At 40.7% G+C, this 19,360-nt stretch overlaps 2 protein-coding genes across 2 annotated transcripts in view; both read right to left on the bottom strand.

Moving 5' to 3' along the window:
• The window catches only part of LOC138974160 (uncharacterized), a 318,701-nt gene extending 311,806 nt beyond the window's left edge, over positions 1 to 6,895 (bottom strand). Inside the window, exon 1 of the mRNA XM_070346863.1 lies at positions 6,862 to 6,895. Coding sequence (XP_070202964.1) covers positions 6,862 to 6,872 — 11 coding nt within the window. The 5' untranslated portion in view covers positions 6,873 to 6,895. The remainder of the gene's footprint in view (positions 1 to 6,861) is intronic.
• An 11,738-nt stretch (positions 6,896 to 18,633) lies between these two features.
• Positions 18,634 to 19,170, bottom strand: LOC138974811 (putative golgin subfamily A member 6-like protein 19). Its single transcript, XM_070347538.1, has one exon. It carries the CDS (start codon positions 19,168 to 19,170, stop codon positions 18,634 to 18,636), a length of 537 nt encoding a protein of 178 aa, XP_070203639.1.
• Between the last annotated feature and the right edge of the window lie 190 nt (positions 19,171 to 19,360).

The raw sequence follows: 19,360 nt of genomic DNA, 5'->3' as shown, positions 1-19,360 counted from the left end.
TTTAAAACCTTGAGAAAGTTAAGAAGTACTGACCCGAAAGCATACTGGAATCTTCTAAATAAAAATAAAAATAAAAAAATAATTCCAAAACTAACTATCCAACTTGTTCGGAGTTTTTCGAACATTTCACTAAACTACAAGAGTGTGATGAATAAGAAATGGATGATAGTAATGAACCTTTAAATGAAGCAAGTAATACATTTCTTAATGCGCCTTTAAAAAGGAGGAAGTTATCAAATGTATAGACAAGCTGAAAAACAATAAGGCATGCGTTCAGGATAAAATAATTAATGAGTATTTAAAAGCGTCACATGATCGAATGATTGATATTTATGTATTGTTGTTTAATGTTGTTTTGCAGTCAGGAAAGGTTCCAACACAATGGGCTGTAGGTGAAATTATTCCATTGTACAAAAATAAAGGCTCCCAAGCTGACCCCACAAATTATAGAGGAATTACTATACTCGGTTGCTTCGGAAAACTTTTCAGTGCAATTTTAAATGCTATGTTATCACATTTTTTGGAGAGTAATAATAAATTAGGTCAAGAACAAACAGGTTTCCGCACAGGCTTTTCAACACTAGACCATGTTTTTACTTTGCATTGTATATTAAAAAAAATTCTCAACAAAAAGAAGCGACTGTTTTGTGCATTTGTAGACTATGAAAAAGCGTTTGATAAAGCTTGCCGTGCATTTTTATGGGAGAAATTAGTTAGTTCTGATGTTAAAGGGAAGTTTTTAAAAACTGTAAGAAATGTGTACGAAAATGCCAAGTCTTGCGTTAAAGTTAATAGTGAGTGTTCTGGATATTTTCCCAGTTTGTGTGGAGTTAGACAAGGGGAAAACTTGTCACCGCTGTTTTTTGCTCTATTTTTAAATGATCTAAAGCCTTTTCTGTTACATGGTTTACAATCTATGTCAAGAGAGGTTATTGTGGTTGGAATGGATGATACTGATGTAAATGCTTTGTTTCAAATGTTTTTATTACTGTATGCGGATGATACTGTGATCTGCTCAGAGTCTGAAAAAACCCTACAAGAATGTTTAAACAAAATGCACGAATACTGTTTAAAATGGCGTCTAGATATTAATGTAAACAAAACGAAAGTTATAGTTTTTTCCAGAGGTAAAATTAGAAATAAACCATTGCTTACGTATAATGGCAATTTATTCGAAGTAGTGTTTGATGTAAAATACTTGGGCCTTAAAATTAATTATAATAATACATTTTCAGTCGCCTCAAGGGCAATGTTTGTTCTTTTGCGTACTTGGAGACAATTGTCACTGCCTGTGGACATACAAGTTGACCTGTTCGATAAAATGATTGCTCCAATTTTACTATACGGATGTGAGGTATGGGGTTTTGGTTCCTGTGAACTTGCTACTAAACTTCAAATGCTTTTATAAAATTGTTTTCAAACTAAAACAAGAAGGGCAAAGCCCATACGACTCACATGCTTGACCTTGACCTTTACATGACCTTGACCTTCAGCTAAACCTAGCAATGACATCATACACTAAGAACTGCTTTACACATTTTTCCTACCAAAATACATTTGACCTTGACCCAAGGTCAACCAAGGTCATGCAACACAAAGCTGTTAATTCAAGACATAGGAAGTACAATGGTGCTTATTGGCTCTTTCTACCATGAGATATGGTCACTTTTAGTGGTTCACTACCTTATTTTGGTCACATTTCATAAGGGTCAAAGTGACCTTGACCTTGATCATATGTGACCAAATGTGTCTCATGATGAAAGCATAACATGTGCCCCACATAATTTTTAAGTTTGAAACAGTTATCTTCCATAGTTCAGGGTCAAGGTCACTTCAAAATATGTATACAATCCAACTTTGAAAAGCTCCTGTGACCTTGACCTTGAAGCAAGGTAAACCAAACTGGTATCAAAAGATGGGGCTTACTTTGCCCTATATATCATATATAGGTGAGGTATTAAATCTCAAAAACTTCAGAGAAAATGTGAAAAATGTGAAAAATAGCTGTTTTTTAGACAACATTTATGGCCCCTGCGACCTTGACCTTGAAGCAAGGTCAAAATGCTATGTATGTTTTTTGGGGCCTTGTCATCATACACCATCTTGCCAAATTTGGTACTGATAGACTGAATAGTGTCCAAGAAATATCCAACGTTAAAGTTTTCCAGACGGCCGGCCAGCCGACCGGCCGGCCGGCCGGACGGACGGACGGACGGACGGACGGACGGACGGACGGACGACTCGGGTGAGTACATAGACTCACTTTTGCTTCGCATGTGAGTCAAAAATCAACTCCAAATGCTATATTTGGTGAACTTGGAAGATGTCCAATCCACTAGATGTTAATATGAAATGTAGAATGCTTTGCTATTGGTATAAACTGATTAGTCCTATTCATAAAAATAAATTTTCAAGTATTGTGTATTGCTTTACTTATAAATTGTATATCAACAAGATGATTGAATCTAATTATTTATGTTTTATTGAAAAAAACTTAAATGAAATTGGTCTCTCTGGCCTTTGGACTTTTCAAGAAAATGTTCAATACTCAAGCGCATGGTATGATGGTTTAAAAAGAAAGTAAAAAGAAGCTTGTATGACTAGTATATCCATAAATGGTTTACAGAAATTGGAAAAAAAAATGTTTTGGAATTATCGAATGTTTAAAGATATTTTTGCATGTGAAGACTATGTCACACACCTGCCATATCAGCAATGTGTTTCAATGATGAAGTTTAGAACATTAAACAACAATTTGCCTGTACAGAAAGAACGTTATCTTAACATCCCGAGGTCAGAAAGAACTTGCAACAAATGTGTATCACAAGACATAGGTGATGAATTCCATTGTTTATTTGTCTGTGATTTTTTCAAAGAAGAAAGAGCTGAGTTGTTACCACCTTACTATTGGAACAAGAAGGGCAAAGCCCATACGACTCACATGCTTGACCTTGACCTTTACATGACCTTGACCTTCAGGGTCAAGGTCAAATAACTAAACCTAGCAATGACATCATACACTAAGAACTGCTTTACACATTTTTCCTACCAAAATACATGACCTTGACCCAAGGTCATCCAAGGTCATGCAACACAAAGCTGTTAATTCAAGACATAGGAAGTACAATGGTGCTTATTGGCTCTTTCTACCATGAGATATGGTCACTTTTAGTGGTTCACTACCTTATTTTGGTCACATTTCATAAGGGTCAAAGTGACCTTGACCTTGATCATATGTGACCAAATGTGTCTCATGATGAAAGCATAACATGTGCCCCACATAATTTCTAAGTTTGAAACAGTTATCTTCCATAGTTCAGGGTCAAGGTCACTTCAAAATATGTATACAATCCAACTTTGAAGAGCTCCTGTGACCTTGACCTTGAAGCAAGGTAAACCAACTGGTATCAAAAGATGGGGCTTACTTTGCCCTATATATCATATATAGGTGAGGTATTCAATCTCAAAAACTTCAGAGAAAATGGGAAAAATGGGAAAAATAGCTGGTTTTTAGACAACATTTATGGCCCCTGCGACCTTGACCTTGAAGCAAGGTCAAGATGCTATGTATGTTTTTTGGGGCCTTGTCATCATACACCATCTTGCCAAATTTGGTACTGATAGACTGAATAGTGTCCAAGAAATATCCAACGTTAAAGTTTTCCGGACGGACGGACGGACGGACGACTCGGGTGAGTACATAGACTCACTTTTGCTTCGCATGTGAGTCAAAAAACCTAATGCACTCAAATTTAAAAATTTGTTTGCTACTAAGAAAAAGAAATTGCTAAAGAATATTTTGGACTTTATTAATAGAATCTGTAACAGTTTTTCATATTTTTAATTTTTTTATTTTTTTTTTATTTACTATATTAGCATATATCATGATCGTATTGATTGTATTTATTGTTCAAAATGCCCCCAAGGGTTATGGACTAATAAGACTTGAACTTGAACTTGTTTACATCCAGTCATAGCTGCACCCACATTGAACCGAACGTGAGCAATCGCGGACCCACGCAACTTTTCTACGGAACGCGGATCGTATCAACTGATGCATCAAATTGATGCATCCAAAACCAAGATTTGATGCATCATTTTCACAATTTGATGCATCATTTTCACAAAAGGATGCATCATTTTCAAAAAGGATGCATCATTTTCCAAAACTGATGCATCCTTTTAGAAAATGATGCATCCTTTTAGAAAATGATGCATCATTTTGATGCATCATTTTGATGCATCACTTTTGGTTTTGTATGCATGCGAAAGATTATTCATTTCCGGTCTTTCTGTAAGAAATGCCTGAGCACGGAAAAACTTGAAATGACATTTTGACGAATATAAACAGATTGGTTAATAGATAAAACAAAAATAAACGTACAACATACCATTAAATAGGGAACAAGTCAAAGTCACGGCATTATGCATTTTAAGGCATTTTTTGTTTTCTTTCTGGTTTGTTTTCTGTGCACACGAAGTTTTGACGCCCTTGACCTTCGACTCAAACTTTCGTTTTCCGACGTTCGTTTTGCTTCGTATTACGGTTCAAACTTTGCTTTTTGCTCGGCACTTTCCGGGAAAACCCGAAAATTCTGATGCATCCAAACGATGCATCAAATTGTGAAAATGATGCATCGAATTCTTGGTTTTGGATGCATCAATTTGATGCATCAGTTGATACGATCCGCGTTCCGTACTTTTCAAGGCCATTTCGAAAACGACGTCACGATGTCACCGCAGATCTATAGTTGGTTTTGTATTTGCGTCACAGCAAAGAAACGAAGCAAATACCTGGCTTTTATTGCACATTGAAAATTCGTGCATGAAGCGAGTTTTCTGAAAATATTTCTTTGAGGTTTTCATCCATGGCATTGGTGAGCTGTACTGCTTCAAACACACGACAAAGGTTAGGAATGTACCGCATTTTGGCGCTTTTTAAGGCCAAAATTGCCTAGGGTATGCCTTTCGATGGGTGTGTTGAAATATCACTTCGGGGGCAGTTCTTAAATCTTGTGGACAGTGCCAAATTATGCATCGTTCGAAAGTGCAAAGCCTGCTCTTTATTCTGATCAATGGACTTCTGCATTCATTTGATACTCTGTAATCTACACTTGAATGAAAAAGGGCAATGTTTGAGTTGTTCTTGCATTTAAAGACCTACACAATTTTTAGAAGTCCTAAAACCAGCTTACAGTCCATCCTCTTATGATCTTTCTTTCCATGTATTTGGTTTGTCTGTACGTATAGATTAAAGGGTGCCCCCGAAGCGAAGTGTAAACACATCATTTGCAGGCTTCAAAACGCCATTGAAAAGCTGAACCACGCGCATTTTAGATCTATTTTCTTGGATGTCTAAAAAAGTCGTATCTGCCCGAGGCCGTCTGGCAGAATAAAACTAATAAGCTTACCACAGTCGGAAGGCTCAGGGATTGTTTTGCAAGATAATCAGATTTCGTTGTTCTAGTCCGAGTGGATTTGAAGATATGGCGAGTTGATAATGGCGGCTGTTATATCGCAAAGAAGGAACGGACCTACCTGCCAATTTGCCAGCCGTTTGCTCCTCAAATGAACAAGAGTAGAGCTCCTCCATTGCAAGAGAAGTGGCACTCGAGATACATATGTCAACGACCTTCATTCTAACGTGATGGTCTAAACTTTAACGATGTCAAATAACGGAGAGGGTCACCATGTGTGCACGTGCACGTTGAGGCCAAAAGTGCCATGCACGCTGATCCACGATGCACGTTACGAAAAAGCTCCATGCACGGTGCACGCCGGACCTCTGTGCACGGTGCACGCTACGAGAATGTCCCCATTCCCATGCACGTTACGTCCAAAAAGCCCATTCCTGGTGCACGTGGTAAAGCATCGCCCCCCTCAACGGAAGAAATAGGCAGGAGATAAAAGGAAAAGGGATACAAAAAAATGTCAGTAAAATTGGAGGGAACGTTCAACCACAGGCGAAGGTATCGTTCACTGGACCACTACTTACATAGAAAGACTACAAGGTATGACACTCAGCTTCGAGTCGTCTGTGTTCTTGGAGTCGCTTCCTGCGGACAATTTATTTGTTCAAGACGGTTTGCCTCTTCCTACAGTCTGTGTGAGGTCAAATAAATACAGTTGAATGATTGTTTTAACTGTATGTACCTTTAATTTTCAGCTGCCGTCATCTGCAGGTTGTTTTTAACCATCATTTGGACGAATGTTCGTTTGCAAACCGCTACCCTGTAGTTTGCAAGAAATCCTGCATCCCGCACCGACTATGCATACCAGTGCTCATTGGTCTAAAACATATGTAAATATTGCAGCAAAGGGAAGCTACCCACGGGAGTTTCACTTTAGTTTTTTTGCGAAGAGCCGTTTGCCCAAAATAATCATCGAATATCCGGTTATTAACCAATGATCGCATCGGACTACTATCTCCTCGGACATACGACGATCATCGTACTCACAGGGTCTAAGTGGTATGCCGTTGACAGACACGTTTGGTCGCACAAAATACGGTTTAAAAACATGCAGCGGACAGGCAGCTAAATATAAAAGGTACAGATAGTTAGAACATTCATTTATCACGGCATTTGTAAAGTTACAAAGATTCTTGACATTGGCAATTATGTTTTGCATAATTTTTTCTGAAGTTAGTGGAGCAAGGCTCGAAGCTGAGTGTCAAACCTTGTAGTCTTTCTATGGTAGTAGTGGTCCAGTGATACCTTCCGCCTGTGGTTCAACCAAGGCCGCATCTTCTTCAGAAGGTGCCAGCCTCCTGTTGATATATTTACCATGAAAAAAATGGAAGATGTCGTTGCAGAAATGAAGGAAAATAAAGAAAAGTCATTGCGCAGAAATCATACTCACAGAACAGGCATGTTGACGAGCTTTGTCAATGTAATACGTTTTTGTCCAAAATGACGTCATCCCCTTCCATATTGGTGACGTCGTCTTTTTATCTTCGTGAAAACACTGCCGGAAGTCTCGGTCCACCTTACCTCCATTTCGCACACAAAGTCTACAAGAAGAAATAGACTTTGCTCTTGTTGGATTTATAATAGCGTCGTCCAATAGTATAATGCTGCGTCGCCCAGAACAAATAACGGTTTTGGGTGTGACGAAAAAAAGAACAGGGCCGGAGTGTTATGTAAATTATGAGCAATTCTTCCAAATCCATTTAAAAATTAAGTAGATGTGCAACGCCACGGCACTGCATACCCCAGCGAAAGACAAACCTCTCTCTCTCTCTCTCCCTCTCTCTCTCTCTCTCTCTCTCTCTCTCTCTCTCTCTCTCTCTCTCAAACACACACACACACACACACACACACACACACACACACACACACACACATACCCCAAGTTACACACGTACACACATACACACTCACTCACACGCACTCACTCACTCTCTCACACACACTTCATACACACAAAACACACCCCCATACGCACATATAGACAGACGGACATATACACACCTTTACAAACAAACACACATACACACACACATACACTTACGCACACGCACAAACACACACCCACCCACCCACTCTCTCTCTCTCTCTCTCTCTCTTTCTCTCTTATACAAACAGACACACACCCACACACACACACACACACACACACATGTACATACGCACGCATGTACGCACGCACACACCCACAGACACACACACACACACATTGACTCACACAAATCTCATACACACAAAACACACACTCATACGCACATACACGGTTGGCCTAATGGTAAGGCGTCCGCCCCGTGATCGGGAGGTCGTGGGTTAGAACCCAGGCCGGGTCATACCTAAGACTTTAAAATTGGCAATCTAGTGGCTGCTCCGCCTGGCGTCTGGCATTATGGGGTTAGTGCATGCTAGGACTGGTTGGTCCGGTGTCAGAATAATGTGACTGGGTGAGACATGAAGCCTGTGCTGCGACTTCTGCCTTGTGTGTGGCGCACGTTATATCTCAAAGCAGCACCGCCCTGATAATTATGGCCCTTCGTGGTCGGCTGGGCGTTAAGCAAACAAACAAACAAATACGCACATAGACAGACGGACACACACACCTTTACAAACAAACACATATACACACTCATACACACACAAACATACACACAAACTCATGCCCACACACATTCACTCACACACACTCTTTCTCCCTCTCTCTCAGTCTTTCTTACACACACACACACACACACACATACACACACTGACACCCACACACACACACACACACACACACACACACACACACACACCACGACCCTCGTCTCGATTCCCCCCTCTATGTTAAAACATTTAGTCAAAACTTGACTAAATGTAAAAAAGAGAAAGAATTATGTACTCTACGATACAAGGACAGCACAATACGTAGAGGTTACACGCCGAGTCTCAGTGATTATTAAAAATAATGGTCGAAGTTAGCGGATCATGAAAAATGCGAGCTTTAGCGAGCTTTTTCATGACCGCGAACTGAGACCATTGATTTTTATAATCACTGAGACGAGGTGTGTAACCTCTTTATTCCTCCTTTCTTCAGTTATTCAAAGAAAAGAGGAGGTTTTTTGCGAAAGTTTGATCGAATCCTATTCACTCAACCAGTCAACCTGCGCAGGCGATCGATTAATGCGCGGTTGTATAGTTCCGTGCAAATCATTCCATTCTGTTAACACTTCTTGTCAGTTTTCCTATTTTGGACTAAAATCAAGTACACAGATATGCTGTTTTTCTGCTGTGGCGGCAAAGGCAGATATTGTGTGTTCTGTATATGTTTTGGTATCGCTTAGGATAATGTTCTTTCGTCAAATGGGACTAGCAGACGAACTTTTGCACCCGTGTTCCAACGTTAAAAACTGTATGAAGTTCAGGTTTTTGGGGAAAATAGTGTATGAAACCGCTTTATGTTGTTTAAATTGATGAGATGTGTGCATTTGGTTGCGTGTGATCTGTTTATTAAATGAAATATTGTTGAAAACTGACCGTCGGATTGCAGTCTGTTGTCAAAGAAACTGAGTGAAAAGAAGGGGAACTACTCTTGTCGCTAGACAAAGTATGAGTTACTTGCCTTGCGGGAAATTGCTTGTGATGAACGTTTGAGCACGGCAAATCTAGACTCAGAAAACAACCGAACTCATGGATTTTATATGAAGATTCATGTGTTCAGGTCTGTAGTTGTTATATTTAATGCGGTATGTTTGTATTGTTTGCTCCAGAGATGTATACTTCGTACGTTAGAGCGTTCGGAACTTTTCAGTCGCAAAAAGTAGTACCGAAACAGAACAACTTCTCAACCCATTGCACTATCGAGGATTCAGGCTGTTGCTGGGTCGTTATTTGTTTGGTTGCTGGGTCATTATCGAAAAATAACTACCCCTACAAGTTTACAGAGGTAAAGAAGCAGAGGGGGGAATAAAATACAATACAAGGACAGCACAATGCAATACGAATTTTCGCACAAAGGGCAACACGAAGTAAGTAGGCTTAAGGGGTTACTTGTGTGTTCAAATCGCGTGAAAGAAACATTACACATTTTGTGCACAGGTTCCTTTAAGCAATATGGACACATCTGTGCAAAGAAAAAAGGGGGTCGACGTATTAACTTTTTTTTTAGAATTTTTTTACTGGGGGTTGTGAAGTACGATTTTGCGAAAAACACTGCGATTTTTAGCATGATCCCAACTGACATATTTAGCTCTACAAATAACAAATGAGACATTAGTTTGTGTATATAAATGAATGGAGAGTATAACTTTATCATAAAACGGTACTTATCAACGTGCATTTTCAGAAAATGATCGAGGTTTCTCGAGGGCGTACACATAAAATTATCACTCCTTTAGTAGTAAAAACGTATTTTAAAAAAATTCGCGTGAAAGAAACATTACACATTTTGTGCACAGGTTTCTCTAAGCAATATGGACACATCTGTGCAAAGAAAAAAGGGGGTCGACGTATTAATTTTTTTTTTAGAAATTTTTTACCGGGGGTTGTCAAGTACGATTTTGCGAAAAAAACACTGCGATTCTTCAGGGGTTACTTGTGTGTTCAAATCGCGTGAAAGAAACATTACACATTTTGTGCACAGGTTCCTTTAAGCAATATGGACACATCTGTGCAAAGAAAAAAAGAGGTTGACGGGTTAACTTTTTTTTTATACTTTTTTTACTGGGGGTTGTCAAGTACGATTTTGCGAAAAACACTGCGATTCTTAACATGATCCCAACTGACATATTTAGCTCTACAAATAATAAATGAGACATTAGTTTGTGTATATAAATGAATGGAGAGTATAACTTTATCATAAAACGGTACTTATCAACGTGCATTTTCAGAAAATGATCGAGGTTTCTCGAGGGCGTACACATAAAATTATCACTCCTTTAATAGTAAAAACGTATTTAAAAAAAATTCGCGTGAAAGAAACATTACACATTTTGTGCACAGGTTCCTCTAAGCAATATGGACACATCTGTGCAAAGAAAAAAGGGGGTCGACGTATTAATTTTTTTTTTAGAAATTTTTTACCGGGGGTTGTCAAGTACGATTTTGCGAAAAACACTGCGATTCTTCAGGGGTTACTTGTGTGTTCAAATCGCGTGAAAGAAACATTACACATTTTGTGCACAGGTTCCTTTAAGCAATATGGACACATCTGTGCAAAGAAAAAAAGAGGTTGACGGGTTAACTTTTTTTTTATACTTTTTTTACTGGGGGTTGTCAAGTACGATTTTGCGAAAAACACTGCGATTCTTAACATGATCCCAACTGACATATTTAGCTCTACAAATAATAAATGAAACATTAGTTTGTGTATATAAATGAATGGAGAGTATAACTTTATCATAAAACGGTACTTATCAACGTGCATTTTCAGAAAATGATCGAGGTTTCTCGAGGGCGTACACATAAAATTATCACTCCTTTAGTAGTAAAAACGTATTTAAAAAAAATTCGCTCGACAGAAACATAACTAAACTTGAACACAGCTAAGTTCACTGTATACATATACAATACCTGTAAACAAAATAAGTTGTTGCCTTATTGTCTGCTTCACAATTATTCCCGTACCAACCCCACCCCCATTATCTTGACTGACAAAAATGATAAAAAGAAATAATTTGGGAGCGCTGTAGGTCAGTTGGTAGAGCGCTGGACTTGTGATACATGAGTTTGAATCAGGGTGAAGAGTTGGGGGTCGGAACATTTGTGTGCAAAGTTTCATGAAGATCTGTCCAGTAAATTTCTATGAATCGCACACCACACACACACACACATATATATATATATATATACACCAGGGTAGATCAGTTAGTTTGTAAGGGGGGTGTTTTTAGAATTCAATAGTGTAAATCGAGGTCGCAGAGCGCCCGAGACTGATCAAGGGGCATACACCCCCCACCCACCCCACCCACCCCACCCCCTCTCCTCAACCCAAGAAAAAAATCGCACGTGAAATCCATTACACATTTTGAGCACATGTTTCTCTAAGCTATATGTCCACAACTGCAGACAGACAAAAAACGTTGTTTTTTCATTCATTTTTTTTATAAGAGTTTTGTCAGTTTTGGGGGGTACCGGGTGGACACATATGACCTTACAGAAAACACTGTAATTCGTAACGTCATCGTAACTGACATTTTTATCTTTAGAAAAGATCAATAAAACATTACTTTGTGTAGTTAAAAGAATGGAGAGTATTACTTTATTATAATACGGTAATTATCAATGTGCATGCCGAAAATTATCCAGGATTGGCGAGAGCGTACACAACAATTATCACTCAAAAACGCTGTAACACAAAATTGGCTCCACAGATCATAAACAAATTTGAACACAGCTAACTTCACTATATACCGTTGCAATACCTAAGAAAACCATAACGTGTTTCCTTATTGCTTACTCCACAATTATCCCCGCACCACCCCCATCCCCATATCTTGACTGACAAAAATTGATGAAAACATTCATTTGGGAGCCCAGTAGGTCAGGTGGTAGGGAGAAGTGTGCAGAGTTTCATAAAAATCTGTATAGTAGTTTTCTTTGAATCGCAATACAAACACAAACACCCAAACACTTGGTGCCTTTAGTGCACCGATACCCCCTGCCAACCCCTGCCCACCCCCCCCCCCCCCCCCGATCCAATACCAATGAAGATTTTTCCTTCTTACAAGACAATGTGTGATTTGGCACATTTTGCCTCAGTCTTTATCAAGAGCATGTCTAACCCACTTTGAAGCTGTTTGAGACTGCAGTAGTGTTCCTTACATCAAGGCGAGTGCACAATGGTGCATTTCTACACCCCCCCCCCCCCCCGTAATGTTCACTTTAATATCAATCAATCAATAGATATTCAGTCACAGTTTAACTAACTCATTCACCCTCATCACTCACTCATCCAACACTGTTTGATGCACAAACTGCCTGCCTTCCGCACTGGGAAGCCGCTTCGCTTCGCAACAACAACAACAACAACACTGAAAACTCGCCGGGAAATACCCCCACCACACGTGTGCTTGTTTCTTCCGACTAATATCAATTTTGGGGAAAAAGGACAAAACTGGATGAAAAATTCTACGGCCCCAGCAATCTCATTACTCTGAAATGGGAACCCGAAGTGGCTGGTCCTCAGGTTTCGAAGTTGACCGATATTCCCGCTAAAGTGACCAAGATCCAAAGCCAGCCATCCATTAGAATGTAGGTCCGTGATTTATCTGTCACTATTTCTCAAAACTTCGCTTTCTCGCACTCAAGACGACATGCACAGACACAAAGACACACGGGCACACACACGCCCGCCCGCCTGCACGCACTCACACAACAAACAACACACACACACACACACATGAGGAAGGGATAATCACACATAGTGCGCCAGTGAGGTTAGAATGGTGAGGTGGGGTCTGAGGCTGGTAAGGGATTTGGGGGTAGGACCGACGAGAGGGCACGGATTCGGCGGTTCGCCGTGTCGAGTCAACTTCATATAGATCTGTGTAGGCGATCAACAGCCCCAGCCGATCTGGATCTGTTCAAGTCAAAACTGAGTAAAGTGAAGGATACGAAGAAGTTTACCGAAAAACATCGATCCCAAGGACTCATGTTATAACTTTTCAAAGCAGTTACATTCAATCAAAGCTCCATCCACATTAAACCGAACGGGAATCGTCGAAGATCCACGCAACTTCACTGCAATGTCGAAAACGAACTCATAATGTCACCGCAGATCTATAGTTGGTTTTGGTTTTGTGTCGCAGCAAAGAAACGAAGCAAATCTCCGGCTTTTATTTCACACTAAAAAACGTTCATTTAGCGGGTTATTAAAATATATTTCTTTGAGGTTGCAAGGCAATGGCATCGCTGAGATGTACTCCTTCACACACGAAACAGGTTAGAAATTTACTGCATTTGGGCGCTTTTTACGGCCAAAACAGAGTGAGCTTTTTGACGGGTTTATGGAAAAATCACTTCGGGGGCAGGTCTAAAATCCCGTGTACAGTGCCAAATCATACATCATTCAAAAGAGCAAAGTATGTTCTTTCTTCTAACATATGGGCTAAGGTAAGTCATAGATATAAATAGACAGTATCTGTCTATTATATCTGTAGGCAAGTGTATTCCATTCCTTCGATAGTCTCGTCATCTACACTTGCGTGAAAAATGCAATTTTGAGTCTGTTTTGCATAAAAGACCTGCAAGATGTGTAGAAGTCAAAACAACAACTTACAGTCCAGCCTCTCAATTTTCGTTCCATGCAATTTGTTTGTCTGTACGTATAGACTGGGGGGTGCCCCGAAATGATTTGTAATCACAACATTCACAGACTTCAAATACGCCATTGAAAAACTCGTCCACGTGCGTTGTAGATATATTTACTTGGGTGACTAAAACTGTCGTACCTACCAAAGGCCGCTTCGCGTAACAAAATGACTACCAGAGTCGCAAGGCTCGGGATATTTTTTTACAAGAAAGATATATTTCGTTGTTCCGGTCCGAATGAATATGAAGATATGGCGAGTTGAAAACGCCGATTCTTTCGCCAGAAACACGTCTGCTTCCATACCGGAAAGAAGGAATGGACTGAGAGCTACTAGAAGCACGGCGCCGTGCGTACAATCGACCGAATGATGTTATTCACACAATACCATTTGGCGATCTCTAAAAAATCATTTAAAAACAAACTAGTTGACATGTAATGAAACTATTTACTGAAATCAAGAAGTATCTTAGTTCTAGCCGTGCATATTGGGCACCCCCTGTCGAATGCACACTGGACCGTACGTATAAGCCCTCTCAATCAAGGCAAGTAACTCAGTGAGTGAAAACATTAGCAAGAACCGCAACTTGAACACACTCGTAACACCACCAACCCAGGCGGGTTATCCAGATCCAGATCCAGATCCAAGGGAAGTAACTCAGTGAGTATAAACATTAGCAAGAACCGCAACCCGAACACACTCGTAACACCTTAAGTAAGAAGTAATCTGAATTCGTTCCACAGGCAGCAAAGTTGCGATACCGCTGTGCGGTGCTTTTCCTGATTTTGTTAGGACAGGAATAATGATTAAAGGGATTTTTCCTGGCCAGGACTAAAGTCTCAAATCAATCCAAGAGCCACGCAGTTTGGAATGAAGTAGCGCAGACACCAGGAATAATGTAAAATTATTGCGTTTTTACGGGTCACATGACGAAACTGTAACTAACCATTGGTCAAACATGCACCCTATATCAATTGATATATCGCAGGAAGTCGTCATAGCCAAGTGATATCTCGCAGGAAGTGACTAATCACTTATGGGCGCCATCTTTAGACGGTCACTTCAAAAATAGTGGAGCGAGATATTTCCCATAAACATTCTTTGATGAAGAATTGAGTACACAACAAGAGAGAGGGCCCCAAAGGGGGGGTATCATCACGATCACGGGAAGGGAAATTTTAGCTTTCACGATCACAGTTACCTTGATTTTTGTTTTCACGATCACAAACACCTTGACGAATAGAGGATCATAGAGTGATACAGCTGTGAAAAATGTACGTTGAAAATAAAATGCTTTGCAATAATGCCCATCACGATCACGAAAACAAATGACGATCACGATCACGAGACTTGATTTTTTGTCATCACGGATCACGGGCAAAGTCCCATCACGATCACAGAAATTGAAATTTCGGCAATCATCGTCACAGAAAGGTCAAAAAACGCCAATCACGATCACGATTTAAAACCCTTTGGGGCCCTCAAGAGAGGCGATGCATTCCACAGCCGCGGAGTCACCACCCTGCGCGAGCTGGAAGTCCTAGACACCTAAAGCTGTCTCGATATGCGCCTGTGCTCCCTAGAAAGGCCCATTAATTCAGTGTGCCATACATCTGTGCTGGTCGATACTGCTGAAGGAGGCGCAAATAGTCATGTATTATGTTTGCTTATTTCCTGGAAAGATTTGACAATCCTGCCATGTGAGGCCCGGGAGAAGTGTCTTCATTTAATTTGTGCTGTGGTAGGATTGGTTGGTTTTTGGGGTTTAATGTCTCTTCAGCAGATGCTGAGGTAGGAAGCCCCATCGTGCCTTGAATCTGTGTAGCCTGGGAGAGATGTTTATATGGTGCGCCTGTGCGTTTTAGGAAGGCCTGTTGTGCTTCGAATGTGTGCTGGTATATTCTTCGCTCGAGTGTCATGTATCATCCGTCACTTATTAACCTGGATGGAAGTGACCCTCGTGTTGTGTGTGGGAAAACTGCTCCTAAACAGTACAATTATGTGAGATGTCAACAGTGGGCAACAGTTGCTGCTGATTCATGTATTACGGTTGATTTACGGAACTGCGGGCGTGTGTATGTGTGTATGTGCATGTGTGCCACGGTGAGAGAGTGTATGTGTGTGTGTTCTTGCTCGCACGTGAGCGTATTTATTTTCCTCGATCTGATATGATTCCTCCTTTCTCGACATTGTGACTGATAAATGTGGATATCACAGCCACATCTAACGATAACTACTATTAGTGATTGAAAGTCCAGTTATGGAAGGGTTCAAGTCGCCGTTTGGGTAATCTTTTCCAACTCCATGTTTACTCTGACTTTGTTTCCCCCTGTTCTACTTTGTGTGATTCTGACAGCAGAAAACATTGCAAGCATTTATTGCTAGATGACAGATTAGAGTAGAGTAGCACGGGGTTAAACGCCCAGGTGAGGTCAAACGCCCACCACTGATATTTCGGAGATGACATGACCGAGCGCGTCACTTCCTGCTTTTCTGACTTCGTTTACTTAGATTCGCACACACTGTGTCTGCTAACGTTTTGGACAGCTGCTAGCAAATAGGGACTCAAAGGAGTTTGTATAAAAGAAGGTTTCCCTGTTTAAAGGTATTCAATAAATTGGCATAGCCACGGAGCATTTTGTTTTTGTCATTGCAAATACAGTATTTCTAAATGACAGCAATGACCCCCTCAACATTTAACTTATTATGGTAAAAAAATGTCTACAAAATAATTATATGTAAATGCTGTATTTTAAATCCATTGAAATGTTTCTACGCTGGTTTAAACCCTGTCGTGATATTTAATAATAATAATAATAAGAAGAACATTTATATAGCGCTAAATCAAAAACTTTCGTTAAAAAGGCTTGCTCTAAGCGCTTGACATCTAAACTAAAACGTCATTCACACTCTTTACAATGATGTACAAGAACTTCATGTCACACTCTTTCATTCAGTATAGCACCATTCACACAGTTGTTATTCTGTACAAGACAATAAGTTAGTCTAACATTTAGAATGTTCATAAGATGAAAGCAAGAGAAAACCAGACTGATTAAAACAACTGCTTAGTGCTAACAAAGCATGAATCTTAATGATAACGTAATACATGTTTAACTGTTAAGACCATAAAAAACCTATATGCTAAAATAACTTCGAACTTTTAAGAACTTCTTATAAGATACACAGCACATCTAGATAAACACCAGAATGATAAAACAAAAGGCAACTCGTTAAAACTATTAAATGCATCAATGTCTAAAACACGAAAGACTCAAATATAAGATACACAATTCTCTAGAATTGTTTATTAAAACTGAAACCGACCTGCTCAAAGTAAACCATACCCACCCCCTCCCTACCCACCCCCAACCCTCCTCCTACACTAAATACTAATTATTTCTACTCTTAACTTCCCAACTACACGTTATCCATAAACTATGCACAGGAACATGTGTGTCAGCATTATGTGGCACCGACATGACTTGTGCATATCTAGCTTACAGCTAAGGGTTAAAGTTAAAGGACTACTGCAGTGAAAAATATATTTATAATAATTTAAAACAAAAGACAAAAATAACAAGCTGAATAGAGATGGAACCGTTACAGAACAGGATGGCAAAATGTTGCGACTTTAGGAGTTGTGTTTCTGGAAGAGGTGAGTTTTGAGTGCTCGCTTGAATGACTGTACTGACTGAGAGTGGCGAATGTGAGAGGGGAGAGAGTTCCATTGAGTAGATGCGCAAAATGCAAAAGTGCGTTGTCCATATGCTTTTGATTTTGTGTGTGGGATGACTAGGGTGCGGCTATCAGAAGAGGAGCGGAGTTGTCTAGCAGGAGTGTATACAGTGAGAAGTTCAGAGAAATAAGCAGGAGACGAGGCAGAGAAGAAGTGAAAGCAGAGAGTGGACAGTTTGTATTCAATGCGGGCTTGGATGGGTAACCAGTGGAGTGTGCGGCGAAGTGGTGTGACATGATCATATTTTCGTGCTTTGAGGATCAGGCGTGCTGCAGAATTTTGAATTTTCTGTAGTTTGTGCAGGAGGTAGAGTGGACAGCCAGAGAGAAGAGAGTTACAGTAGTCAAGTTTAGAAAGAACAAGAGAGCAGACTAGAGTGTTTGTAGTTTGAACGGACAGAGTATGGCGGATGGTTGCGATCTTGCGGAGTTCAAAGTATGCGGACCTACAGATGTTGGAGATGTGCTTGTTGAGTGTCATGTCTGAGGAGATGGTGAAGCCGAGGTTTCTAGCTGAAGAAGAGAAAGAGATGTCGGTATTGCCTACTTGGACAGACGAAGGTTGAGAATTTGGGAACTTAGTGGACTTTTTCATGCACAGAAGTGCCTCTGTCTTATCATCATTTAGTTTTAACTTATTTTCTACCATCCATGACTTAACATCTAAGATACAGGTCTGAATGGTCTGGATGGCGGCATGTGTCTCAGCGGGGGAACTAGGCTTATACAACTGGGTATCATCAGCAAAAGACTGGTTTGAAACGGAATGATTTTGAATGAGGGCAGACAAGGGTTTGGTATACATAATGAAGAGGACGGGGCCAAGTACAGATCCTTGAGGGACACCGAAAACAAGGGGGGCTGGGGCTGATCTCTGGCCATCGACAAGCACAGCCTGAGTTCTATCCGTAAGGTAGGACTCAAACCATGCCAGCGCTGGACCAGAGATGCCATACAGGGTCTGGAGCCTGCTCAGCAGCGTGACATGATCTATTGTGTCAAACGCTGCCGAGAGGTCCAGTAGGGTGAGCACAGACACATCACCACCATCCAGAGCAGACAGAATGTCGTTGGTCTGCGCTTTTCTTGGATTGCACATAAGTCATCTCTCTTGATCACAATGTTGAAAAGAGAAGAAACCGCCATTAAAGACAGTCTTCGTCTTCTTCTTCGTTCATGGTCTGCTGCTCCCACTGACACTCGTGTTCTTCTTCGTTCATGGTCTGCTGCTCCCACTGACACTCGTGTTCTTCTTCGTTCATGGTCTGCTGCTCCCACTGACACTCGTGTTCTTCTTCGTTCATGGTCTGCTGCTCCAACTGACACTCGTGTTCTTCTTCGTTCATGGTCTGCTGCTCCCACTGACACTCGTGTTCTTCTTCGTTCATGGTCTGCTGCTCCAACGGACACTCGTGTTCTTCTTCGTTCATGGTCTGCTGCTCCCACTGACACTCGTGTTCTTCTTCGTTCATGGTCTGCTGCTCCCACTGACACTCGTGTTCTTCTTCGTTCATGGTCTGCTGCTCCCACTGACACTCGTGTTCTTCTTCGTTCATGGTCTGCTGCTCCCACTGACACTCGTGTTCTTCTTCGTTCATGGTCTGCTGCTCCCACTGACACTCGTGTTCTTCTTCGTTCATGGTCTGCTGCTCCCACTGACACTCGTGTTCTTCTTCGTTCATGGTCTGCTGCTCCCACTGACACTCGTGTTCTGCACGAGCAGGCTTGTTCACGTAGAACCGTTTTTATACCCACAGTACAGGCAGCCATTTTATACCCACAGTACAGGCAGCCATTTTATACCCACAGTACAGGCAGAACCTTTTTTATACCCACAGTACAGGCAGCCATTTTATACCCACAGTACAGGCA

The sequence above is a fragment of the Littorina saxatilis genome, linkage group LG8, assembly GCF_037325665.1.
Source record: "Littorina saxatilis isolate snail1 linkage group LG8, US_GU_Lsax_2.0, whole genome shotgun sequence".
NCBI lineage: Eukaryota > Metazoa > Mollusca > Gastropoda > Littorinimorpha > Littorinidae > Littorina > Littorina saxatilis.
Note: the sequence above shows the minus strand (reverse complement) of the source record. Positions and strands in the feature narration are given on the sequence as shown.

Bases quoted from the DNA above. Each gene is read 5' to 3' on its own strand.
- LOC138974811 (XM_070347538.1), bottom strand. From the start codon at position 19,170: ATGAACGAAGAAGAACACGAGTGTCAGTGGGAGCAGCAGACCATGAAC.